The 27,542-nt window shown below is 36.3% G+C and overlaps 1 protein-coding gene across 1 annotated transcript in view; it reads left to right on the top strand.

Annotated features, from left to right (window-relative positions):
- COL24A1 (collagen type XXIV alpha 1 chain) overlaps positions 1–27,542 on the top strand; it is a gene marked incomplete at both ends in the record, with an annotated part of 398,140 nt that overhangs the window by 114,055 nt on the left and 256,543 nt on the right. The window contains 5 exons of the mRNA XM_079698762.1: positions 17,237–17,290; positions 17,367–17,411; positions 17,660–17,713; positions 17,988–18,041; positions 22,369–22,422. Of these exons, the coding sequence (XP_079554888.1) occupies positions 17,237–17,290; positions 17,367–17,411; positions 17,660–17,713; positions 17,988–18,041; positions 22,369–22,422 (261 nt within the window). The remainder of the gene's footprint in view (positions 1–17,236; positions 17,291–17,366; positions 17,412–17,659; positions 17,714–17,987; positions 18,042–22,368; positions 22,423–27,542) is intronic.

Genomic DNA, 27,542 nt, shown 5'->3' with positions numbered 1-27,542 from the left:
TCTATGTGAAGGTGGAACCCAAAGAACCAACTTTATTTTTCCTGTGAACTTAGAATAGGGCTAAACCTGTAAGTGGTGGTCACTGGTCCTATCAGTGGGGAGAGACAGGAAGTAGGGGAAGGGAATTGGACTCCAAAGATACTCTCTGTGCATTCTTGATTTAACCTATTAGCATTAAATTGGTTAGCTCTAAAGTTCTGTTATTATGCTTAAGATCAAGACCAAAATTCTTAACATGGTGGTTCTTATCTGCATCTTGAGAACATACTCTGTGCACTAGCAAAGCTGTTTGTTCTCAGATGTCATGCAGCCTCCCTACTACATGGCCTTTGCACTTGTCTACCTGAAACACTTTAACTTTACTTTTCTGCCTAATATTTAACTCTTACTCATCTTTCAGTGACAGGACTTAAAACAGTGCCTGACACATAATAATGCTCAGTAAAACTGGGCTTTCTGTCCTTTCCCTTTCTCCACTCACTCTTTGGTAGGTGCGCAGAGATTCTACAGAAATGAAAATGGCTAATGACACTAACAGTCATTTTTGTAGTCATCATCTCTTCTGCAGTGATATAGATGGTACTTTATACTTTCAAAGTACTTTCACATATGTATCTCATTTGTGAAGTAGGTAGAGCAGGTATTATTACTTCCTCTATTCTACATTTATTAAAAATTTTAATCAAAATAATGTGAGCACCTACCTGTGTATCAAATGATGAATTAGATGCTAGACCTAAAATTACAAACAAATTAAGATTCCTGTTTTTGGCAGCTTTATAATCTAATGGCAATATCATACAATATGATTACTGCTATAATGGACTAAAGTAAAGCCACTGAGAATGGAGCAATTTGTGTTATAGCAGAGAGTCTGAATGGCTTCACAAAGGAGATGTCTTTTAAGCTGTTCTGAAGATTATATATGAGGATTGGTGGACTGGAAAAGGGAAAAGGGCTCTTAGGCAGAAGAATGCTGTATACAAATGCACAGGAGAGGGGGAAACTGGAATGTTTGGGAAATGAAAAAAGGAGTAACAGGATGGCAGCCTAGGAAGTATGGGGTGATGGGAGCAGAATGGAAGGAGGTGAGGTTTTGTAGACAATTGAGAAAGATTATGTGAACTTTTGTGTTTCCTAGTAAAGAGTTTATCTGTTTGCCCAGAACTACAGCCTCTGCTTTATCTCTCAGGTGTTCCCTTCCAGCAGGTATAGTTTCTGATGAGATGATACTGCTTTCTTTAAATTGTTTTTTTCCATGCAGTTGATTCTTATTGTCATTTGGTTTTTTAATTAGTGACAGTGATTATCGCCTGTGAGTGGGTGGGAATGGTTGAAAAGCCCAATATGGAATTCAGTCTTTTCCACTATGTGTTCACTCATGAACTGTGATTGGCCAGTGACTGCTGTTTTGCACAAAGAACCTCTCCTTGGGTCTCTCTGTTTCTTTGACTGACTTTGACTCAAAAGTTCTCTGTTAGTTGGCACTGTGTGGGAGGCTTTTTTGCCTCTGTTGCTATATCCCTGACACCCTCAGCTAAACTCTTATGTATGAAATTATTCCTTCGTCTATTCCATCTTCTTATGGAAGAGAAGTGTGGTAGGTAGGTAGTGCTGAATGACTTTCAGTTTATCTTTGTGGAACTGAAAACAGCTATTAACTGATCATGGATCACTTTCAGAGGGCTATAGTTTTTTAGGAGTAGGATTTTCCAAGCAACTTGTGACATGCCACAAAATGTCTTATGTTGCTTGGAAGTTTCTATACCCATACCATTTTACTTTCTAATTCTTCATTTTTCTAAGTCTTTTATAATGAATAATTTTTTATTTAATAGATCTTTCCTGGAGTATAATTGCTTCACAGTACTGTGTTAGTTCTGTTGCACAACAAAGTGAATCAGCCATATGCATACATATATCCCCATATCCCCTCCCTCTTGACTCTCCCTCCCACCCTCCCTATCCCACCCCTCTAGGTGGTCACAAAGCACCGAGCTGATCTCCCTGTGCAATGCTGCTGCTTCCCACTAGCTAACTATTTCACTTTTGGGAGTGTGTATATGTTGATGCTACACTCACTTAGCCCCAGCTTCTCCCTCCCGCTCCATGTCCTCAAGTCCATTCTCTATCTCTACATCTTTATTCCTGCCCTGCCACTATGTTCATGAGTACCATTTTTTAATTTTTAGATTCCATATATATGCATTAGCATACGGTATTTGTTTTTCTCTTTCTGACTTACTTCACTCTGTATGACAGACTCTAGGTCCAAATACCTCACCACAAGTAACTCAATTTTGTTTCTTTTTATGGCTGAATGATATTCCATTGTATATATGTACCACATCTTTATCCATTCATCTGTTGATAGACATTTAGTTTGATTCCATGTCCTGGCTATTGTAAATAGTGCTGCAATGAACATTGTGGTACATGTCTCTTTTTGGCTTATGGTTTTCTCAGGGTATATGCCCAGTAGTGGGATTGCTGGATCATATGATAGTTCTATTTTCTGTTTTCTTGGGTTTTTTTGTTTTTATTTTTTAACATCTTTATTAGAGTATAATTGCTTTACAATGGTGTGTCAGTTTCTGCTTTATAACAAAGTGCATCAGTTATACATATACATATGTCCCCATATCTCTTCCCTCTTGCATCTCCCTCCCTCCTACCCTCCCTATCCCACCACTCTAGGTGGCCACAAAGCACCGAGCTGATCTCCCTATGCTATGCAGCTGCTTCCCACTAGCTATCTATTTTATGTTTGGTAGTGTATATATGTCCATGCCACTCTCTCACCTTGTCCCAGCTTACCCTTCCCCCTCCCCATATCCTCAAGTCCATTCTCTAGTAGGTCTGCATCTTTATTCCCATCTTGCCCCTAGGTTCTTGTGACCATTTTCTTTTTTTCTTTTTAGATTCCACATATATGTGTTAGCATACAGTATTTGTTTTTCTCTTTCTGACTTACTTCACTCTGTATGAGAGACTCTAGGTCCATCCACCTCACTACAAATAACTCAGTTTTGTTCCTTTTTATGGCTGAGTAATATTCCATTGTATATATGTGCCACATCTTCTTTATCCATTCATCTGTTGATGGACACTTAAGTTGCTTCCGTGTCCTGGCTATTGTAAATAGAGCTGCAATGAACATTTTGGTACATGGCTCTTTTTTTTTTTTTTTTTGCGGTATGCGGGCCTCTCACTGCTGTGGCCTCTCCCGCTGCGGAGCACAGGCTCCGGACACGCAGGCCCAGCAGCCATGGCTCATGGACCCAGCCGCTCCACGGCATGTGGGATCCTCCCGGACCAGGGAACGAACCCGTGTCCCCTGCATCGGCAGGCGGACTCTCAACCACTGCGCCACCAGGGAAGCCCCATGACTCTTTTTGAATTATGGTTTTCTCAGGGTATATGCCCAGTAGTAGGATTGCTGGGTCATATGGTAGTTCTATTTTTTGTTTTTTAAGGAACCTCCATACTGTTCTCCATAGTGGTTGTATCCATTTACATTCCCACCAACAGTGCAGGAGGGTTCCCTTTTCACCACATCCTCTCTAGCATTTACTGTTTCTAGATTTTTTAATAATGGCCATTCTGACCTGTATGAGGTGATACTTCATTGTAGTTTTTATTTGCATTTTTCTAATAATTAGGGATGCTGAGCATCTTTTCATGTGCCTCTCAGCCATCTGTATGTCTTCTTTGGTGAAATGTCTACTTAGGTCTTCTACCCTTTTTTTACTTGGATTGTTTGTTTTTTTGATATTGAGCTCCATGAGCTGTCTGTATATTTTGCAGATGAATCCTTTGTCCGTTGTTTCACTTGCAAATATTTTCTCCCATTCTGAGGGTTGTTTTTTTCATCTTGTTTATGGTTTCCTTTGCTGTGCAAAAGCTTTTAAGTTTCATTAGGTCCCATTTGTTTATTTTTGTTTTTATTTCCATTAGTCTAGGAGGTGGGTCAAAAAAGATCTTGCTGTGTGGTTTATGTCAAAGAGTGTTTTCCTATGTTTTCCTCTAAGAGTTTTATAGTGTCTGGTCTTACATTTAGGTCTTTAATCCATTTGGAGTTTATTTTTGTGTATGGTCTTAGGGAGTGTTCTAATTTCATTCTTTTACATGTAGCTGTCCAGTTTTCCACTAATTCCACTGTCCAGCACCACTAATTGAAGTGGCTGTCTTTTCTCTATTGTATATTCTTGCCTCCTTTATCAAAAATAAGGTGACCATATGTGCGTGGATTTATCTCTGGGCTTTCTGTCCTGTAACATTGATCTATATTTCTGATTTTGTGCCAGTACCATACTGTCTTGATTACTTTAGTTTTTAGTATAGTTTGCAGTTGGGTAGCCTGATTCCTCCAGCTCTGTTTTTCTTTCTCAAGATTGTTTTGGCTATTTGGGATCTTTTGTGTTTTCATAAGAATTGTAAAATTTTTTGTTCTAGTTCTGTGAAGAATGCCACTGGTAGTTTGATAGGGATTGCATTGAATCTGTAGATTGCTTTGGGTGGAATAGTCATTTTCACAATATTGATTCTTCCAGTCTAAGAATGTGGTATATTTCTCCACCTGTTTATGTCATCTTTGATTTCTTTCATCAGTGTTTTATAGTTTTCTGAGTACAAGTCTTTCACCTCCTTAGGTAGGTTTATTCCTAGGTATTTTATTCTTTTTGTTGTGATGGTAAATGGAATTGTTTCCTTAATTTCTCTTTCTGATTTTTTCATTGTTCGTGTATAGGAATGCCAGAGATTTCTGTGCATTAATTTTGTGTCCTGCAGCCTTACCAAATTCGTTGATTAGTTCTAGTAGTTTTCTGATGGCATCTTTAGGATTTTCTCTGTATAGTATCATGTCATTTGCAAACAGTGACAGTTTTGCTTCTTCTTTTCCAATTTGTATTCCTTTTATTTCTTTTTCTTCTCTGATTGCCATGGCTACGGCTTCCAAAACTATGTTGAATAAGAGTGGTGAGAGTGGACATCCTTGTCTTGTTCCTTACCTTAGTGGAAATAGTTTCAGTTTTTCACCATGAGTATGATGCTTGCTGTGGGTTTGTCATATATGGCCTTTATTATGTTGAGGTAGGTTCCCTCTATGTGCATTTTCTGGAGAGTTTTTATCATAAATGGGTGTTGAATTTTGTCAGAAGCTTTTTATGCATCTATTGAGATGATCATATTGTTTTTATCCTTCAATTTCTTAATATGGTGTATCACACTGTTTGATTTGCGTATACTGAAGAATCCTTGCATCCCTGGGATAAATCCCACTTGATCATGGTATATGATCCTTTTAATATGTTGTAGTATTCGATTTGCTAGTATTTTGTTGAGGTTTTTTGCATCTATGTTCATCAGTCATATTGGTCTATAATTTTCCTTTTTTGTGATACCTTTTTCTGGTTTTGGTATCAGAAAATACCAAATATTGGTCATGGTGGCTTCATAGAATGAACTTGGGAGTGTTTCTCCCTCTGCAATTTTTTTGGAAAAGGCTGAGAAGGATTGGTGTTAGCTCTTCTCTAAATGTTTGATAGAATTTGCCTGTGAAGCCATCTGGTCCTGGACCTTTGTTTGTTGGAAGATTTTTAATTACAGTTTTAATTTCATTACTTGTGATAGGTCTGTTTGTATATTCTAATTCTTCGTGGTTCTGTCTTGGAAAATTGTACCTTTCCAAGTATTTGTCCATTTCTTCGTGGTTGTCCATTTTATTGGCATATAGTTGTTTGTAGTAGTCTCTTATCATCCTTTGTATTTCTGTGGTGTCACTTATGATTTCTCCTTTTTCATTTATAATTTTATTGATTTCCATCCTCTCTATTTTTCTTGATGAGTCTGGCTAGTAGTTTATCAATTTTGTTTATCTTCTCAAAGAACCAGCTTTTAGTTTTATTGATTGTTGCTATTGCTTTCTTCATTTCTATTTCATTTATTTCTGCTCCGAAGTTTATGATTTCTTTCCTTCTGACTTTGGGTTTTCCTTGTTCATTCTCTAGTTGTTTTAAGTGTAGGGTTAGATTGTTTATTTGAGATTTTTCTTGTTTCTTGGTGAGATTGAATTGCTATAAACTTCCCTCTTAGAGCTGCTTTTGCTGCGTCCCATAGGTTTTGGGTCATTGTGTTTTAGTTATCATTTGTTTCTATGTATTTTTTTATTTCTTTGTTTTCTTCAGTGATCTCTTGGTTATTTAGTAGCGCACTGTTTAGCCTCCACGTATTTGTGTGTTTTACAGCGTTTTTTTTTTCCTGTAATTGATTTCCAGTCTCATAGCATTGTTGTCAGAAAAAATGCTTGATATGATTTCACTTTTCTTAAATTTTCAGAGGCTTGATTTGTGACCAGGGTGTGGCCTATCCTGGAGAATGTTCCTTGTGCACTTGAGAAGAAAGTGTATTCTGCCACTTTTGGGTGGAATGTTCTATAAATATCAATTAAATCTATCTGGTCTATTGTGTCATTTAAAGCTTGTGTTTCCTTATTTATCTTCTGTTTGGATGATCTGTCCATTGGTGAAAGTGGGGTGTTGTTAAAGTCCCCTACCATTATTGTGTTACTGTCAATTTCTCCTTTCATGGTTGTTAACATTTGCCTTATGTATTGAGGTGCTCCTATGCTGGGTGCATAAACATTTATAATTGTTACATCTTCTTGGATTGATGCTTTGATCATTATGTAGTATCCCTCATCTCTTGTAACAGTCTTTATTTTAAAGTCTGTTTTATCTGATAGTATTATCGCTATTCCAGCTTTCTTTTGATTTCCATTTGCATGGAATATCTTTTTCCATCCCCTCACTTTCATTCTGTATGTGTCCCTAGGTCTGAAGTGGGTCTCTCGTAGACAGCATATATATGGGTCTTGTTTTTGTATCTGTTCAGCATGTCTGTGTCTTTTGGTTGGAGCATTTAATCCATTTACATTCAAGGTTATTATCAATATGTATGTTCCTATTACCATTTTCTTAATTGTTTTGGGTTTGTTTTTATGGGTCTTTTTCTTCTGTTGTGTTTCCTCCTAGAGAAGTTTCTTTAGCATTTATTGTAAAGCTGGTTTGATGGTGCTGAATTCTCTTAGCTTTTGCTTGTTTGAAAAGCTTTTGATTTCTCTGTCACATCTGAATGAGATCCTTGCTGGGTAGTGTAATCTTGGTTGTAGGTTTTTCTCTTTCATCATTTCAAGTATATCCTGCCACTCCCTTCTGGCCTGCAGAGTTTCTGCTGAAAAATCAGCTGATAACCTTATGGGGTTTCCTTTGTATGTTATTTTTTGTTTTCCCCTTTCTGCTTTTAATATTTTTTCTTTGAATTTAATTTTTGGTATTTTGATTAATATGTGAATTGGTGTGTTTCTCCTAGGGTTTATCCTGTATGGGACTCTCTGCACTTCCTGGACTTGGCTGACTGTTTCCTTTCCCATGTTAAGGAAGTTTTCGTCTATACTCTCTTCAGATATTTTCTCAGACCCTTTCTTTTTCTCTTCTTCTTCTGCGACCCCTATAATTCAAATGTTTATGCATTTAGTGTTGTTCCAGAGGTCTCTGAGATTGTCTTCAATTCTTTTCATTCTTTTTTCTTTTGTTCTGCTCCTAGGCAGTTATTTCCACCATTTCGTCTTCTAGCTCAGTTATTCGTTCTTCTGCCTCAGTTATACTGTTATTGATTCCTTCTGGTGTATTTTTCATTTCACTTATCGTTATTCATCTCAGTTTGTTCTTTTAGGTCTTCTGGTCTTTGCTAAACATTTCTTGTATTTTCTCGGTCCATGCCTCCATTCTATTTCTGAGAGTCTGGATCATCTTTACTATCATTACTCTAAATTCCTTTTCAGTTAGATTGCTATTTCCTCTTCATTTATTTGGTCTTTGCTCCTTCATCTGTGACATATTTTTTTGCCGTCTCATTTTTTTTTTTTTTTTTGGTGAGTTGTATTGTTTTCCTGTCTTACTGGTTGTTTGCCCTGAGTCTTCCAACACTGGTGTTTTTGAGCTGTTGGGTAAAACTGGGTATTGGTGCTGAGATGAGGACCTCTGGCAGACCTCACGCCAATGAATATTCCCTGGGGTCTGAGGTTCTCTGTTAGTCCAGTGGTTCACACTCGGAGCTCCCATCCCAGGAGCTTCGGCCCAAACCCCAGCTCATGAACCAAGGTCCCGCAAGCTGCGAAGGGCAGAAAAAACAAAGGGGGGGAACAATAACAAAGTAAAAAATAAAATTAGAGGAGGATACTAACAGATATGTTAGAAAGAATATAAAAATTAAAATATACTTGAAACAACAACCGGAAGGTAAAACAGAACCAGAGTAGTAAAAAAAAAAAAGAGGAAAAACAAGGAAAAAAAGAAAAAGGTGGAAAAGACCTTGGCTATTGATGGTGGAGAGCGGGGCCCATGCTTAGGATCCACAGGGTTTGAAAAGGCCCTGTGGGGGGTGGGGGTGGGGCTTAGGCTCTACAGAACAGAAGGGGCCCAGATGTGCCTCCTGCCTCTGGTGTCAGAGGGTGGGGGACCCCACCTGCTATCCCAGCCGGCTTTCTGGGTTCCAGTGGGCAGGGTTGTCGCCCTCCGCTCCTCTCCTGCTCTTCTGGTCCTGGAGGGTACCTCCTGCTTGTCTCTCCTGCTCTCCCTCCTATACCCCGAGGACCCATGTGGCCTAGACCTCCTGTTCTCCCTGGCCTCCCTCCTATGCCCCCAGGAGCAATGGGGCCCACAGGGGGCCTCTGAAGGCATAATACCTGGCCTTTGAGAGCTGGGCAGACTTCCCCAGCCGATTGGGAAGGGGAAACACTGTGCATGCTCCCCCGTGATCTGAGCCCCCAAGGGTCCCTCCAGCATGGGAACCCCTCCCCCCATCAGCCAACCGTAGGGGCACTGGTCCTTTCCAGCCTCCACTTCTACTGCCCCCTCAGTCCTGCCACATCCTACTGGTTCGCTTGGGGGTTCCACCAATCTCCTTGGACGTCAGGGTCCATCACCAGCATCTGGCAGGTGGCCTACTTGTGGGGAGACACGATCTCTCTGACTTTCCACACCACCATCTTGACTCCGCCCTGAATATGTTTTTTGATACCTTCTGAAACTTACTACTTTGTGATTTTTCAGAGTCACTAAAAAGTAAAATAGCATATTGTGCATACAAAGTACATTCAACTGTACATGCCAGACTATGCACAGTAATATATTTACTGAAACAAAAATTTAGGATATTGTGTATAGAATAAATAACAGGACAATAAAGAAATATTTGTTTGTTTGTTTTTAAGATATTCCTTTCCATTCCTTACATGAATTTTTGCTGTATAATTTCCACACAGAGACGTTTATTGTATTTTTTTAACATCTTTATTGGGGTATAATTGGTTTACAATGTTGTGTTAGTTTCTGCTGTATAACAAAATGAATCAGCTATATGTATACATATATCCACGTATATCCCCTCCCTCTTGCACCTCCCTTCCACCCTCCCTATGCAACCCCTCTAGGTGGTCAGAGAGCCCCGAGCTGATCTCCCTGTGCTATGCAGCTGCTTCCCACTAGCTATCTGTTTTACATTTGGTAATGTATATATGTCAGTGCTACTCTCTCACTTTGTCGCAGCTTACCCTTCCCCCTCCCTGTGTCCTCAAGTCCATTCTCTACATCTGCATCTTTATTTATGTCCTGCCCCGAGGTCCGTCAGAACGATTTTTTTTTTAGATTCCATATATATGTGTTAGCATACTGTATTTGTTTTTCTCTTTCTGACTTACTTCACTCTGTATGACAGATTCTAGGTCCATCCACATCTCTACAGATGACCTAATTTAGTTCCTTTTTATGGCTGAGTAATATTCCATTGTGTTCACATACCACATCTTTATCAATTCATCTGTCGTTGGACATTTAGGTTGTTTCCATGTCCTGTCTATTGTAAATAGTGCTGCAATGAGCATTGGGGTGCATGTGTCCTTTTGAATTATGTTTTTTTCAGGGTATAGGCCCGGTAGTGGGATTGCTGGGTCATATGTTAGTTCTAGTTTTAGTTTTTTAAGGAACCTCCATACTGTTCTCCATAGAGGTTGTATCAATTTACATTCCCACCAACAGTGCAAGAGTTCCCTTTTCTCCACACCCTCTCCAGCATTTACTGTTTGTAGATTTTTTGATAATGGCCATTCTGACCGGTGTGAGGTGATACCTCATTGTGGTTTTGATTTGCATTTCTCTAATGATTAGTGATGTTGAGCATCCTTCATGTGTTTTCTGGCCATCTCTATGTCTTCTTTGGAGAAATGTCTATTTAGGTCTTACGCCCATATTTGGATTGTGTTGTTTGTTTTTCGATATTGGTCTGTATGAGCTGCTTGTATATTTTAGAGATTAATCCTTTGTCAGTTGCTTCATTTGCAAATATTTTTCCCATTCTGAGTGTTGTCTTTTCATCTTGTTTATGGTTTCCTTTGCTGGCAAAAGCTTTTAAGTTTTATTAGGTACCATTTGTTTCTTTGTATTTTTATTTCCATATCTCTAGCAGGTGGGTCAGAAAGGATCTTGTTGTGATTTATGTCATAGAGTGCTCTGCCTATGTTTTCCTCTAAGAGTTTTATAGTGTCTGGCCTTAAATTTAGGTCTTTAATCCATTTTGAGTTTATTTTTGTGTATGGTGTTAGGAAGTGTTCTAATTTCATTCTTTTGCATGTAACTGTGCAGTTTTCCCAACACCACTTATTGAAGAGGCTGTCTTTTCTCCATTGTATATTCTTGCCTCCTTTATCAAAGATAAGGTGACAGTATGTGCGTGGGTTTATTTCTGGGCTTTCTATCCTGTTCCATTGATCTATCTTTCTGTTTTTGTGACAATACCATACTGTCTTGATTACTGTAACTTTGTAGTATAGTCTGAAATCTGGGAGCCTGATTCCTCCAGCTCCATTTTTCTTTCTCAAGGTTACTTTGGCTCTTCAGGGTCTTTTGTGTTTCCATACAAATTGTGAAATTTTTTGTTCTAGTTCTGTGAAATGCCATTGGTAGTTTGATAGGGATTGCATTGAATCTGTAGATTGCTTTAGATAGTATAGTCATTTTTACAGTATTGATTCTTCCAATCCAAGAACGTGGTATATCTCTCAATCTGTTTGTCTCATCTTTAATTTCTTTCATCAGCGTTTTATAGTGTTCTGCATACAGGTCTTCTGTCTCCTTATGTACGTTTATTCCTAGGTATTTTATTCTTTTTCTTGCAATGGTAAATGGGAGTGTTTCCTTATTTTCTTTTTCAGATTTTTTATCATTACTGTATAGGGATGCAAGGGATTTCTGTGCATTAATTTTGTATCCTGCTACTTTACCAAATTCATTGATTAGCTCTAGTAGTCTTCTGGTAGCATGTTTAGGATTTTCTATACAAAGTATCATGTCATCTGCAAAAAAGTGACAGTTTTACTTCTTCTTTTCCATTTTGGATTCTTTTTATTTCATTTTCTTCTCTGATTGCTGTGGCTAAAACTTCCGAAACTATATTGAATAATAGTGGTGAGAGTGGGCAACCTTGTATTGTTCCTGATTTTAGAGGAAATGGTTTCAGTTTTTCACCATTGAGAATGATGTTGGCCATGGGTTTGTCATATATGGCCTTTATTATGTTGAGCTAGCTTCCCTCTGTGCCTACTTTCTGGAGAATTTTTATCATAAATGGGTGTTGAATTTTGTCAAAAGTTTTTTCTGCATCTATTGAGATGATTATATGGTTTTTCTCCTTCAATTTGTTAATATGGTGTATCACATTGATTGATTAGCATATACTGAAGAATCCTTGCATTCCTGGGATAAACCCCACTTGATCATGGTGTATGATCCTTTTAATGTGCTGTTGGATTATGTTTGCTAGTATTTTGTTGAGGATTTTTGCATCTATGTTCATCAGTGGAATTAGCCTGTAGTTTTCTTTTTTTGTGACATCTTTATCTGATTTTGGTATCAAGGTGCTGGTGGCCTCATAGAAATAGTTTGGGAGTGTTCCTTCCTCTGCTGTATTTTAGAATACTTTGAGAAGGATAGGTGATAGCTCTTCTCTGAATGTTTGATAGAATTCCCCTGTGAATCTATCTTGTCCTGGGCTTTTGTTTGTTGGAAGATTTTTAGTCATAGTCTCAATTACAGTGCTTGAGATTGGTCTGTTTATATTTTCTATTTCTTCCTGGTTCAGTCTTGGAAGGGTGTGCTTTTCTAAGAATTTGTGCATTTCTTCCAGGTTGTCCATTTTATTGGCATAGAGTTGATTGTAGTAATCTTTCATGATCCTTTGTATTTCTGCAGAATCAGTTCTTACTTCTTCTTTTTCATTTCTAATTCTATTGATTTGAGTGTTCTGCCTTTTCTGGCTAGTGGTTTATCAATTTTGTTTACCTTCCCAAATATCCAGCTTTTAGTTTTATTCACTTTGCTATTGTTTCCTTCATTTCTTTCTCGTTTATTTCTGATCTTTATGATTTCTTTCCTTCTATTGACTTTGGGTTTTCTTTGTTCTTCTTTCTCTAATTGCTTTAGGTGTAAGGTGAGGTTGTTTATTTGAGATGTTTCTTGTTTCCTGAGGTAGGATTGTATAGCTCTAAACTTCTCTCTTAGAACTGCTTTTGCTGCATCCCATAGGTTTTGGGTCATCATGTTTTCATTGTCATTTGTTTCTACGTATTTTTTGATATCCTCTTTGATTTCTTCAGTGATCTCTTGGCTATTTAGTATTTTATTGTTTAGCTTTGATGGGTTTGTATTATTTACAGTTTTTTTCCTGTAATTGTGTTGTTGTAGGAAAAGATACTTGATACAATTTCAATTTTCTTATATGTACCAAGGCTCATTTTGTGACCCAAGATATGATCTATCCTGGAGAATGTTCCTTGAGCACTTGAGAAGAAAGTGTGTTCTGTTGTTTTTGGTGGAATGTCCTACAAATATCAGTTAAGTCCATCTGGTCTAATTTATAATTTAAATCTTGTTTTTCCTTATTTATTTTCATTTTGGATGATCTGTCCATTTCTGGAACTGGGGTGTTAAAGTCCCTTTCTATTACAGTGTTACTGTCAATTTCCCCTTTTATGGCTGTTAGCATTTGCCTTATGTATTGAGGTGCTCCTATGTTGGGTGCATAAATATTCATAATTGATATATCTTCTTCTTGGACTGATTCCTTGATAACTATGTCATATCCTTCTTTGTTCTTTATAACAGTCTTTATTTTAAAGTCTATTTTGTCTGATATGAGTATTGCTACTCCAGTTTCTTTTGACTTCCATTTGCATGGAATATCTTTTTCCATCCCCTCACTTTCAGTCTGTATGTGCCCCTAGTTCTCAAGTCGGTCTCTTGTAGACAGCATATATACATGTCTTGTTTTTGTATCCATTCAGCCAGTCAGTATGTTTTGGTTGGAGCAATTAAACCATTTACATTTAAGGTAATTATCGATATGTATGTTCCTATTACCATTTCCTTAATTGTTTTGGGTTTGTTTTTGTTTGTCTTTTCCTTCTCTTGTGTTTACCACCTAGAGAAGTTCCTTTAGCATTTGTTATAAAACTGGTTTGGTGGTGCTCTTAACTTTTGCTTGTTTGTAAAGGTTTTAATTTCTCCCTGGAATCTGAATGAGATCCTTGCTGGGTAGAGTAATCTTGGTTGTAGGTTTTTCCCTTTTGTCACTTTAAATATGTCCTGCCACTCCCTGCTGGCTTGCGGAGTCTCTGCTGAAAGTTCGGCTGTTAACCTTATGGGAATTCCCTTCTATATATATATATATATATATATTTTGCTTGTCTCTTGTTGCTTTTAATATCTTTTCTTTGTATTTAATTTTTGATAGTTTGATTAATATGTGTGTTGGCATGTTTCTCCTTGGATTTCTCCTGTATGGGACTCTCTGCACTTCCTGGAGTTGATCGACTATTTCCTTTCCCCTGTTAAGGAGGTTTGCAAGTATACTCTCCTCAAATATTTTCTCAGACCCTTTCTTTTTCTCTTCTTCTTCTTCTGTGACCCCTATAATTCAAATGTTGGTGCATGTAATGTTGTCCCAGAAGTCTCTGAGACTGTCCTCAATTCTTTTCATTCTTTTTTCTTTACTCTGCTCTGCGGTAGTTATGTCACAATTTTATCTTCCAGGTCACTTATCTGGTCTTCTGCCTCAGTTATTCTGCTATTGATTCCTTCTGGAGAATTTTTAATTTCATTTATTTTGTTGTTCAACATTGTTTGTTTGCTCTTTAATTCTTCTAGGTCCTTGTTAAATGCTTTTTGTATTTTCTCCATTCTACTTCCAAGATTTTGGATCACCTTTATTTTCATTATTCTGAATTCTTTTTCTGGTAGACTGCCTATTTCCTCTTCATTTGTTAGGTCTGGTGGGTTTTTACCTTGCTCCTTCATCTGCTGCATATGTCTCTTTCTTCTCATTTTGTTTAACTTACTGTATTGGGCATCTCCTTTTCACAGGCTGCAGGTTCTAGTTCCTGTTGTTTTTGGTATCTGCCCCCTAGTTGTGAGGTTGGTTCAGTGGTTTGTGTAGGCTTCCTGGCAGAGGGGACTGGTCCCTGTGTTCTGGTGGGTGGGGCTGGATCTTGTTCTTCTGGTGGGCAGGGCCGCATCCAGTGGTGAATTTTGGGGTATCTGTGGACTTAGTATGACTTTAAGTGGCCTCTCTGCTAGTAGGTGGGGTTGTGTTCCGGTCTTGCTGGTTGTTTGGCTTGGCGCATCCAGCACTGGAGCTTGCTGGCCGTTGGTTGGAGCTAGGTCTTAGTGTTTACACAGAGATCTCTGAGAGAGCTCTCACCGAGTGATATTACTTGGGGCTAGGAGGTCTGTGGTGGTCCAGTGTCCTGGACTCGGTTCTCCCACCTTGGAGGCTCAGACCTGACACCTGGCTGGAGCACCAAGACCCTGCCACCCACATGGGTCAGATGAAAAGGAAGAAAAAAGAAGGGGAAGAAAAAGAAAAATGCACAAACAATAGAACCCCAAACCAAATGGTAAAAGTAAAACTAAACAGACAAAATCACACAAATAAACATATACACACACTCATAAGAAGAAAACAAACAACAGCAACAACAAAAAACGAACAGTCCGAACCCTAGGACAAATGGTAAAAGCAAACCTAAATAGACAAAACCATACAAAGAAACATACACATACACACTATAGACCAGGGCTTCAGAATATTTCGTCCTTTTCCAAACTTCTCTCTGGTCCTCTGTGAAAGGACTTCAAGGTCATTGTGCTTAGACTTTGATTCTCAGCCTGCAGTGGAATCATGTGGGAATCTTGAACCGATGCTGGGCCTCACTGGGGAGGAATCAAATCAGAAAATCTGGGGTGAGGCCCAGCACGAAACTGCTTTAAAGCTTCCCACCCGACTCCACCAGTCTCTGGAGGCAAGAGCCCTGTATTTTTTAAACTATCATAAGTTTTAAAGCTATGAACTTTGAATAAACTAGCCATTGTAATTATAAGAATAATTATTTCCTATTGATAGAATTTGTCAATGATGTATTAATACTGCATATCTGTTCATTAAGTTGGAAAGTATTACTCTGCCTCTCGCAGTCTCATGTATTTCAGGCTTACACATGTTGGAAATATATAGTAGTTATATTTCACAGACTTTAAGACTCACCCCAAAGTAAAGATGTCATATTTTCCGTTCTGAAATTTGTAGTTATATAAATGTGGACTATTAGAAATGTGCCATTATGTCAGGACGTAGACCTCTGGAAATCAGTTTTAAATTTATTTTTGAAGTTGATCACTTCCTCCAGTGTTCATTCCATAGTTTATTTAAAAACTATTATGTGCCAGTTATTATGTTGGGTCAGAGATATAAAAAAATGAATAAAACATGCTTCTGCTCTCACGTAATGCACAGATTAGGAAAACAGAAAAAAGAAAACAAAAAACCAAAAACAGGGCAGTATACTCAGTACTGTAAGAAGAAGGACGTTCCAGTAGTGGTAACTGTATCTTCAAAGGGTTGGAGCACGTGGTAAGGGAGAGCATGTTCAGAGGCTAGAACACAGCCCATTGTGTCTAGAATGTTGGGTTTGGAGGAGGAAGAAGTCAAAGGAGAGTAGGGATGAATGGAAGGACATGAGACTGAAAGGGTTGATGGAAAACTAGTAGGAAGGGCCTGGGATGCTATCCTAAGAAATTTGGATTACAACTAAAAAGGGCAACATTTTCATCATTGCTGCAAATACACCTTTAAAAGTTCCTTAACACTTGGAAAGCATGAAATGGAGGTTTAAAGCAACTCGGTATTTGAAGATGAAGGATGATACGTTAGCCAGGCACAGAGAGGTTGCAAGAGAAAGAAGGAAAATGAAGGCATCAATAACACAAAAATTTAGTGGGCTCCAAACAATCAAGACATTTCCACTATTTTTTAAAATTTTACTTTCAAAAACCCTTATAAGTTGTCCTTTACATTCTAAGATGTCATATTAAAGAAGTTTTTCTAGGTCTGTTGTTTGCAGGAGATGATAGTGGTAGTTAATGTTTTTGAGTAATCTTGCTTTGGAGCATTAAATTGAAAACCTTGACATTGGTGTCTCTGTCCCTTTCACATTTGTTTCCTCAACACTACTATACAACACTACAATGTTTGTTACATATTATGCTCAATAAATATTAAATGATGAATGAATGAGAGAAACGCAGAAGAGCAGAGCCTTTTGTTTACTACTCAGTTCCCTAAAATTATAGTAAATTTTATTGTCTGCAAGTTGTAAGTCATGAAATAAAATCATTGGAATGCCTGGCACATAGTAACTTCCCAATAAATGTTTGCTGAATAAATGGGTGAAAGAAAAATCTAAGACAATCAAATGAAGTGTTTATTGAATACTTCCTGGGAACATGGCACTAAAGTATTGACCCTATCATCAAGATATTATCTCTCTGGAGAAATACTTCAAAATGAATGGTGTGGGTAGTAAGTATTAAAGGAGCTCAAGGAAGGGGAGGAGGCTCGTGGACAAGATCCGTATGAGTAGGCTTCAGGAAACAGGATAGACCTCATTAAAATTTGAATGATTGGTATGATTTATAAATGTGAAAAGGAAAAGAAGTTGTTGAAGAATAAGGCATGTGTGGGAGCTTAGTGAGATGGACCACCATCTGGGTTAATTAAGTTTACCATGTTCTCTTTTTAATTCTAGTTGGGTGCTCAAGGATGCCTTTCTTTTCTTATTGCTTTTCAGGGCAGTGTTGGCCCTATGGGACCAGTTGGACCTTCTGGAATCCCTGGCCCAATGGTATGTTTCTATTTTTATAATGGATATTTCACTTTGATTTTTCTATGATGTCACAAAGTATCACTTTCTTTTTTAGGGTCTTTTGGGGAATAAGGGCCTACCTGGAATCAAAGGTGATAAGGTGATTTAAATATTTACATTGTCATAGAGATGATTTCTTATCACATTTACTTTTCTTTTGAATCCACACAACTTATAAAATACTTGTTTTAAAAAATATGGGATCTAATCTGTACTATCAATTATATAATTTTTCTCAGAAGTAGGAAAAATAGAGAAATTAACTCTTGTATAACTAGTATTTGCCTTCTTATAATATTGCCACATTTGCATTGCTTAAGTGTCTTCACGTGAAATTGTGCTCTCCAGGGTGAACAAGGCATTGTGGGAGAGCCAGGAGAACCAGGGTATCCTGGAGACAAGGTAATGTTTTTACCGTTAATTTTATATAAATACAACAAAAGCCAGTGAAAATGTATAAATTCTTTAAAAAGAAAGGAGTACTGATATTTTAATCATTGATTATATTTTTTTTAGGATATGGTATCAATATGGTTTTACAAGTCTTGTTTAAAGCAGTTTTCTCAATTATTTTATTATAATTCCATGAATTTTTTTAGTAATTTGTAAATAGAGGCATATCTGCCTTCTGTCGTATAATAGTTTTTGTCTTCACTGTACTGTTCTTTTCTTTTAGGGCACTAGGGGTTTTCCTGGACCACCAGGGATGAGAGGAAAGCCAGGACCTTCAGTAGGTTTGAACTTTTGGTTTGCTCTTTCTGATTCATGGAGTACACACTATGGCATGAGTCTGGAAACCTGTTGTTGTTTGTGGAATGTAAGAAGTAGGATGTAAGACTACCAGTGTGGCGTTTATCTCTCCACATTTAGAATATAGCTAATTCTTGAAGTTTTTAGCTAACATTCCATAGATTATTGAATCTCACCCTCCTCACCCCACCCCATCCCAGGCCAAAGCCAAATTTCTGTGAGCCTTAAAGATCTTGGTTGATCTATTATAGACAGTATTTAAACTAAGCAGTAGATTTTAAGTCAGAAAATATAAGGCACCTTAAATAATATTTTAATTTATCCAGATATGTTTCATTAAGGAAACATTCAGAAGAAAAAATAACATGTCACACTCTCTTATGGGCCCAAATATTCTAGTCCCTTGTCTTTTTTTAACCTTTGACCATCAATTAATTGAAATAAAAGGATACCGTGTATTGTAGTTAACTTGAAGCCCAAGAAACTATAAAACTAAAGTTACTGAATAATTAAAAACATTTAAATGAAAAATGGTTAAAACATGAGTTAAAGGTATTTATCTGCATATTAAAAATCATAATAATTATTATAGCTAACATTTACTGAGTGCTTACAAAGTGCCAGGTGCTCTTCTAAGGTCTATACGTCTAATTTAATCCTTAAAACAATCATATGAAGTTGGGACTATTATTATTCCTATTTTACCAATTATGGAAACTGAGACACAGAGAGTTAAATAACTTGCCCAAGGTCCCATAGTTAGTTAGTAGCCACCTGGGCAAACCTAGGAAATCACATATGTCAGAGCCCATGCACTTAGCCACTGTGCCATAGTGTTCTGGGCTTTAATGTTTTAAGATTGTTTTAGGGTTTTAATATTGATTACAACTCTGTGAAGGTGATTGTAGATACAAAAACTTAGATACAAAATCATAATTTATTAATATAACATAAAAGAGTGTTGTTTTCCCAAGCAATTCATTATGTTCCCTCTAACTCCACCGTCTCATCTTTGGATTGTTTATTTTTGCATCAAAGGAAGCAGCATTAAGTTACATACACCATTCTTTATGACTTCTAACATTGACAGCATTTCATATACATTTCCCAGGAATTATTTAATCCAAAGAACAATTGTTGGCATCTATTTATCTAATGACATGTTGGTGGTGCGTTTTGCCTTAACTAGTTTTCACTCAGTCAGCCATTCACCCAGACTTGTGCCGTGGTGTTGAATCTCAGAAGGGGCACGAGTATAGGTCAAGCTAACAAAAAGCTTCTATTTCTCGAGGATGATTCTAAACCACATAAAAGGAACTTTCAATATCTGCAGTGATTGACCGTTCTTATATCTTCATTTTTTTCTAATGTGAGGGTTTTCTAACTTTTGATAACAGCAAAAGGAAGTGGTATGACACATTTTCTAAGGTCAATACTCAGTAATAAATAATTTATATTATTCTCTTACACTTTGTAATTAATTACTTGAGAAAACCAGAGTCAAAGATCATGCTTATATAAGGTAAACCTTTTTAATGTCTTCCTTACTCTTTGATTCAATTTATATTGATAACATGTTTATTAGGGTGGGAGAGGGGGAATTGCTGGTCTGAATAACATGTAGATTTTAGTTCCAGCCCTGACACTGACCTGCTGTGACCTTGGACATTTAAACACCATGGTATCCAGTTTCTCATGTTTAAAATGAGAGTCAGTCTATATCATATGTAAGGTTCCTTGCAGCTCTGTGACTCTTTAATCCTCTCTTAGTAATAATACTTACCAACGTTGCTCTAGTCTAAACTAAAGCAAAGACAGCCTGTTTTACCTTTAGCACATTGTCTTAAAACCTTACTTTTTTTTTTTCCTGGAATCACCAGAAACTCTAATGTGGTTCTTTAAGGCAGTGATGCAGGGAACATGAAATGGTGAGCGTGAGGCTTTTGCTTGCTCGTGTTATACCTTTTTTGTACTATTATAATAAAAATATTTTAATGTCAGCAGGGATTAGTTTGGTAGGAAACAGTTGGCTATTTTTTGTTTTTTTTATTCAGATCTTCAAAATATACATACTTTGGACTGAAGATAGGATAGAGACTTATGAATTAATATTTATGAGATGGCCTTGCCTTTAGACTTTTACTTTATTTATCACTTGTTTCTATCTATTTTTAGAAAAAATTGTAGTTGTTTGACTTTCCTCATTATGGAAGGAGACACCTGTTTAATGAAAAATTACGTACACAATATCAGTAATCATATTAAAAATAAATCATACAAGTTAGTGCCTATCTAAATCATTTGTTTACTATCATGCAAAGAAAGCCAAAGTCATAAGAATGTCTTTCTTATTTTATATCTCCTACTTTTGGTTCTCTGTTATATAAAATGTTGGTATCACTGATACTGTTTCCAAATGGATCTAAGTTATAACATAAAAGAATGTTTTCAAGATAAAAGAATGTCCTGATCCAGAAGGATTTTAACATTCTGGAATAGGGAAGCTTTTTATCTGCAAGTATTTAAAAACTAGAGGAAACTACCAATCTGAAGTTGTTAAGAAATATTATTTTTTTAAAAGAGAAAATAAATACAATTATGTCCTTTCCATTTTTTTTTTAGCTAGAAGTTGCTGTCATTTGTAGAAGTTTACTTTTAATCATTATTCAATTCTCTAAAAGTTACTTGAAAACTCAGTTTTTATAAAGGAGAATTGACATTCAAGGAAACTTGCCATTGAAGTTTTTCAAAATGAAATCTTTTTCTGAAGGATGAATAAAATTATTCCACAATTTATATTTTTAAATATCAGGTTGTCAATCAACTTTTCTGAAAACAAAGGCCTAGTGTATGCTGATTTTTCCTCAAGCTTGTAAATTTAGTGTCTTGTTTAGATTTTGCCACTAGAGGGCCTCAGTGAGAACTTCATCTCTATCTCTTGGAGGTAATATTCATTTTAAGAATTTGACTCCCTTAGATACTGATTATGATGGAGTATGATGGATTATAATATTGTTTATTTAGGGGAACTTCAGTGAACTTCTGCATAATACTTTATTACTTTTCTCTAGATTTGATTGCAGTAGTTGTATTGTGTACTGTTTAACTCCAGATACTCTAGCACTCTACAAGACTGAATTTAGTACATATGGAAAACTGTGCTTTACTTCTTGGAAAGTGGATAAACCCATATTATATATAAAATTTTATGTATAAGAAATGCAAGCAATTTTATGTATTCTGAGACCTATTTAAGTCAAATTTAAAGCTCACATAGAAATTTAATATGACAAATAATGAATTCAATATTTTTTATGAAAACAAGGGTATCAGACTACCAGCCTTCCCTGTTCTGTAGTTTCCTCTCTTGAGAGCATCACCAGCCCTCTCTAGTAGCAGGCTTTTACCTACTTCTCTTTCCACGGACCTTCTTCTCCAGCCCTGATTTCACATTGTTAGCCTGAATGTCAGAAAATGGCTGCAGAGTTATTGAAACTGAATCCTCAGAAGTTTAGTTAAAGGATTAAAGCAATCTAGGAATTCTAGGTATCATCCAGGAGAGGAGAGAGGATGTGAAGGGAAGGATTAATGGTTATAAAATTGATTAACATTTAATGAGTACTTTCTATGTGCTAGGCACTGTGCTTAACACTTATACATTTATTGTCTCATTTAATCCTTATAATGACTCTGTAAGAATGTTACTACTGTTGTTATTATTCCTGTTTTATTGGTGAGAAAACTGAGGCTGAGAGAGATTAAGCAACAAGGATTTAAATCCAGGTGATTCTTAATTACAAAATCAGGCCCCTTATAGTTATCAAAGGAGAAAGGAATTTTCAGAGACAATCAGAGGACCCTGGCTCTTTATGGAAACAGTTCTTCATCTAGAGTTCCCTACTTTAAGTCAAAGTTTACTGTCTTATCTCTGGGTAACACATACCCACACACACAATTTTTTTCCTTGATTTGATTTCCATTAATTTGTTTGTAGCCCTAACATTTAGGAGTAAATATATATATATATATATATATATATATATATATATATATATATATATATGGACACATATCTCTATATAATAAGTTTTCTACAATGATGATGGTTATAAATTAAGTCTTTCTGAATAGTCATTAAAACGTTGGCATATTATTATATATTGAGTGTTGTTTGCCAGAAAGTCATTACAACTTTGTGTGGCATAATATATTTAGTGCTTTTTGCTTACCATATGTTTCCTTTTTAAATCATATTTATTAAATTAATGTTTATACTTTGATTTCTCCCACCCACCCCCACGTTTTAGGGCCAAACAGGTAACCCAGGACCCCAAGGACCATCTGGCTCTCGAGGACCAGAGGTAAAATGTTGGTGGGGATATAATTAATTTAAATAAATATAGAAATTAAACTTGATTAGTAAAACATGCTTTTATGTAATAGGTTTAAGAAAGATTCTCTTTAAAGTTTATATCTAATCGGACTAAATTTTTTCTGTTATGTCAGAAGGTATGCAACAGTGATCTCTAGAAAATAGAAAAGGTATTAGCTACATTATAGTCCTGGTTAGGTCACAGCTGATTTATTTGTTCTGCACAACGACTACTAATAACACATGCTTGGAGCTTGAAATCAAATTTCAGGGCCTAAACGCCATTGAATTTTTAATGCAGAATGCTTCCAATTTTTAAACATGCATATATCATTTGAATCTCATATTCTAGAATAAATACAATTAAGTCTGTAGCACATATATCAGATTTCCTTGTATATTTGAAATTCTTACTTTGGCTTAACGCTTGATGTAGAGGGGCTTTTTCTTAAGACTACATAGGACATGAGCTTCTGAGATGAAACATTTAAGTTCTTTAAAAAAATCATTTTATGAGTCAAAGCTATATGACATAGAGATAAAGCTTCTGGACCTCACCCTAGTTCAAAAATATAAACCAAAACATATGCATACATAAACATATAAATAGACATTCACATCTGATCCAGAGTCATAGATGCAACATTAACAGTGAGAAAGTGAATTTGGCTTCACAATAAATAAATCAGAGCAATAAAGTCCCCATAGTGTCAAAGCAGTAGGCATAGTTTCTAGGAATAGTACCATCCTGGTGCTTTCTCCCTCTCTTTGTAAACTGTAAGGTCTATTTCTTATTCCACAGCTGTCTTTCGGGGTTGGCTGATTTCTTTAGCAAATATCTATTCTTATTGTCTAATTTTAAAACGTATTGGATGTTGATAGTTCAAAAATCTAAAAAACTACATTGTATCTACTTGTAATAATAGAGAGGTAATAGGAGGTAAAATACAGAAATGTATTGATGTCATCATTCTGGGAAGAAGGAAATTGTTTTGAGTAATAAAAATGATAATTAACAAAGTAGTAATTAACAGATTAATATAACTTTATCTTTTATGAGCCTGCATTCATTTAATCATTTGTCATGAAAACCTTCCTGGAATGAATCATATTTACCTGTGTTCTCATACGGAGGATACAGAACCTAATTTATCTTTTATTATCTTTAAAGGTTAATTTTATGAACATGGATTATTCTGTTGTAATTTTAGTTATAGATGGTATGTGTCCTAGGAAGGACTGTGTCATCTCCTTGTTATCAGTATGGTTTTGGATCATTTTCTTTTTTTATATAAAGCCAGGTTAAAGGATGCATGGGCCATGTTTTTACTTATTACTTAATTTTCCAAAATTTTTTTTCCTCTGTTGCCTTTGAGATTTTATGATTTGCAGTCATGATTCAAAACATTGCCTCATTGTCTTTGACTCCTGCAAGGTAGTAAGCCCTAACCTATGCCCATTCTTCCTCCTTACCTATTTTAAATTTTTTGATGGGGCTAAAGATTTAACCTGTATTCTCTCAATAATTGGTGCCAGGCTGTTTTGGGAAATGGGGCCTAATCCAAAGATCATAACTTCTTCTTGATCATAAGAATATAAGATGTAAGATATCATATATGAGGCAACAGCTCTATTTAAATACTTCTTGACATTAGGCTTTTAATAGAATTGTATGTCTAAGAATTTAAAATAGCATGTTTAACAGTATATCAAGCCTAAAAAGTTTCTACTTGCACAGTAGATGAATTTTCTCAGGTAAAGGATCTTATATGTTGTACTGTATTTTGACTTTATCCTGTAGACAGTGATCAAAGATTTTTAATCAAAAGAATGAACTTATCAGACATGCATTTCAACATATAAGTGGTAGAAGGAGTAAAGATAAAAGAGAAGGAGAAAGGGAGAGATGACAGGACTAAGGCTGCTTGGGAGTATAATGCAAGGCCAAGGGATTAATGATGAGGGCCTGTAATAATAGAGAGGAAAGGGTGGCTTCAAGAAATAATTAGGAAATATAATTCACAGCAGTTGAATCACTCAGTTCAGTTCATTCAGCTTGTGTGAGAGAGGAATAAAAGACAAATTTAATAATTTTTGCTTGAACAGTTATGTAGAATGTAGATCACCATTCTAAAAATAGAGAATAAAAAAGAAGGAGGAGGATACTCAGGGTAGGTGGAGATAATGTTTTAGTTTTGATTTTGTTAGGGCTGAAGTGCCTATAGGACATACAGGAAATTAGTCTCATAAGTGTATAGAAAATTGTATACCTGACACTCAAAAGAGTGAACTAGAGATACATGTTTGTATAGTCATCCACATAAAGCTATTAGATGACTCAATTGTAATAGATAAAATAATTTAGGCTTTATAAAACAAGGTTTGAAAATACTACACCTGGACCCTCAACTCAAGAAGGCTATATTCTCTGTTTACAGTGCAATTAAGTTTTAAACTGACAGTATTAAGAGCAGTAAAATAAACTTTGGTAACTTAAAAACATCATGAGAAGAAAAAAATCACAATGGAAATGAGAAAATATTTAGAATTAAGTAACAAATCACTATAAAATCTAGTGTTGTACCTAAAGCAGCACCTAGAGGGAAATTCACAGACGTCAGTGCATTTCTCTAAAAAACAAGGAAGATCAAGAATAAATAAGTTATGCATAGCACAAGTGTAGGGATTTGTTTTAAAAGGAAAAAGATGTTGAAAGAGGTCAAATAGGATAGAGTCTGTGTTCTCTGTAAGTAGGATACTAAATCCCAAGAGTGCGAGAAAGGTGTGCATGCAGAAGGAGGGTGCTCAAAGAGTTCTCTGAGGACTAAGCAGGGAAGGGAACCAGGGACTAGTAACAATTTCTGACTTGCGTTAAAAACTCAGCTGAGGCTGAAAAACCTTTTCCCCAAAATACAGCCACAAAGTTCAGTACAGTTCATTAGAACTGAATTGCAAACTTGAGTCTCAACTTTCTACTGGGCAAAACAATGAAACATGGTCAGTTATATGCTTTTCTTCTCCCTTGGATAAAAACATATCACTTGTACAAAAGAAGGGCAACAATTCATGGTATTGTGTGATTTCCATATTTGAGTATAGATTGCTATCATAATGTCAAAGTACAAACCAGTAAAAGTAATCCTATTAGAGACCAAAATGATGGTCCTAGGTATATACTTCTGTGATAGCTTTTGTTAATTATTGGGTGATGAAAGGCTTAAGTTAATATCTGGAAAGTACAGTGCTTTTGAGCTATCTTCTGAATGAGAATTGAGGAGTTAGCCTGAGTACCTTGAGCAAATTACTTGGAGTTTTTTTATTGTGAATATTGTAATATATATGTTTAATTTTATCTTTTCCTAAATGGCTTATCAATTGTCCCAGAGCCATTTGTTAAGCAATTTGTCTTTGCTTCAGTGATTTTAAGATGCCACCCCTATCATATAGTACATTTCCATGGTTATTGGGTCTGTGTCTGGACTTTGTTTTCTATTTCACTTGAATGGTTGTCTATTCCTGTGCAATTGTCACATTATTTTAATGAGAGAAGCTTTATGGTATTTTTTAACTTTATTGAGAAGTAACTGGGAATAATCAACCAATATAATTGCATATATAAAAGTGTACAATGTGATGATTTGATATATATTGTGGAATTATTACCAAGATCAAGATAACACATCCATCACCTCACATAGTTAATTCTTTTAAATTTTTTAAAAAAATCTTATAGGGGTATAGTTGATTTACAATGTTCCGTTAGTTTCAGGTGTACAACAAAGTGAATCAGTTTTATATATATATATATATCTCCACTGTTTTTCCCTGTGCTATACAGTAGGTCCTTATTAGTTATCTGTTTTACATATAGTAATGTGTATATGTCAATCTCAACCTCCCAGTTTTATGCCTCCCCACTTTTCCCCCAGGTAACCATAAGATTGTTTTCTACACCTGTTACTCTATTTCTGTTTTGTAAATAAGTTCATTTGTACCATTTTTTTAGATTCCACATATAAGCGATATCATACGATATTTGTCCTTCTCTGACTTATTGCCCTCAGTATGACAGTCTCTAGGTCCATCCCTGTCACTGCAACTGGCATTATTTTGTTCTTTTTAATGACTGAGTAATATTCCATCGTATATTTGTACCACATCTTTATCTATTCATCCATATGTAGATGGACATTTAGGTTGCTTCCATGTCCTGGCTATTGTAAATAGTGCTGCAACGAACATTGGGGTGCATGTATGTTTTCGAATTATGGTTTTCTCCAGGTATATGCCCAGAAGTGGGATTGCTGGATCATATGGTAGCTCTATTTGTAGTTTTTTAAGGAACCTTCATACTGTTCTCCATAGTGGTTGTATCAATTTACATTCCAGCCAACAGTGTAGAAGGGTTCCCTTTTCTCTACACCTTCTCCAGCATTTGTTCTTTATAGATTTTTTGATAATGGCCATTCTGACTGGTGTGAGGTGATACCTCATTGTAGTTTTGATTTGCATTTCTCTAATAACTAGTTATATTGAGCATCTTATCATGTGCTTTTTGGCCATCTGTATGTCTTCTTTGGAGAAATGTCTATTTAGATCTTCCATCCATTTTTTGATTGGGCTGGGGTTTCTTTGTTTTTATTGAGCTGCATGAGCTGTTTGTATATTTTGGAGATTAATCCCTTCTCAGTTGCTTCATATGCAAATATTTTCTCCCATTCTGAGCGTTGTCTTTTTGTTTTGTTTATGGTTTCCTTTGCTGTGCAATAAATTTTTTGTGGTGAGAATGCTTAAGATCTACTCTTAGCAACCTTCAAGTATATAATACTTTTTTTTTTTTTTTTGCGGTACGTGGGCCTCTCACTGTTGTGGCCTCTCCCATTGTGGAGCACAGGCTCCGGACGTGCAGGCTCAGGGGCCATGGCTCACGGGCCCAGCCACTCCGCGGCATGTGGGATCTTCCCGGACTGGGGCATGAACCCGTGTCCCCTGCATCGGCAGGCGGGCTCTCAACCACTGCGCCACCAGGGAAGCCCTTACATATTTTTTTTAACTATAGTAATGATGCTGTACATTAGATCCTCAGAACTTACTCTTCTTATAGCTGAA

The sequence above is a fragment of the Hyperoodon ampullatus genome (assembly GCF_949752795.1).
Source record: "Hyperoodon ampullatus genome assembly, chromosome: 2".
Taxonomy (NCBI): Eukaryota; Metazoa; Chordata; class Mammalia; order Artiodactyla; family Ziphiidae; genus Hyperoodon; species Hyperoodon ampullatus.
This window is presented reverse-complemented; position numbering and strand designations above follow the sequence as displayed.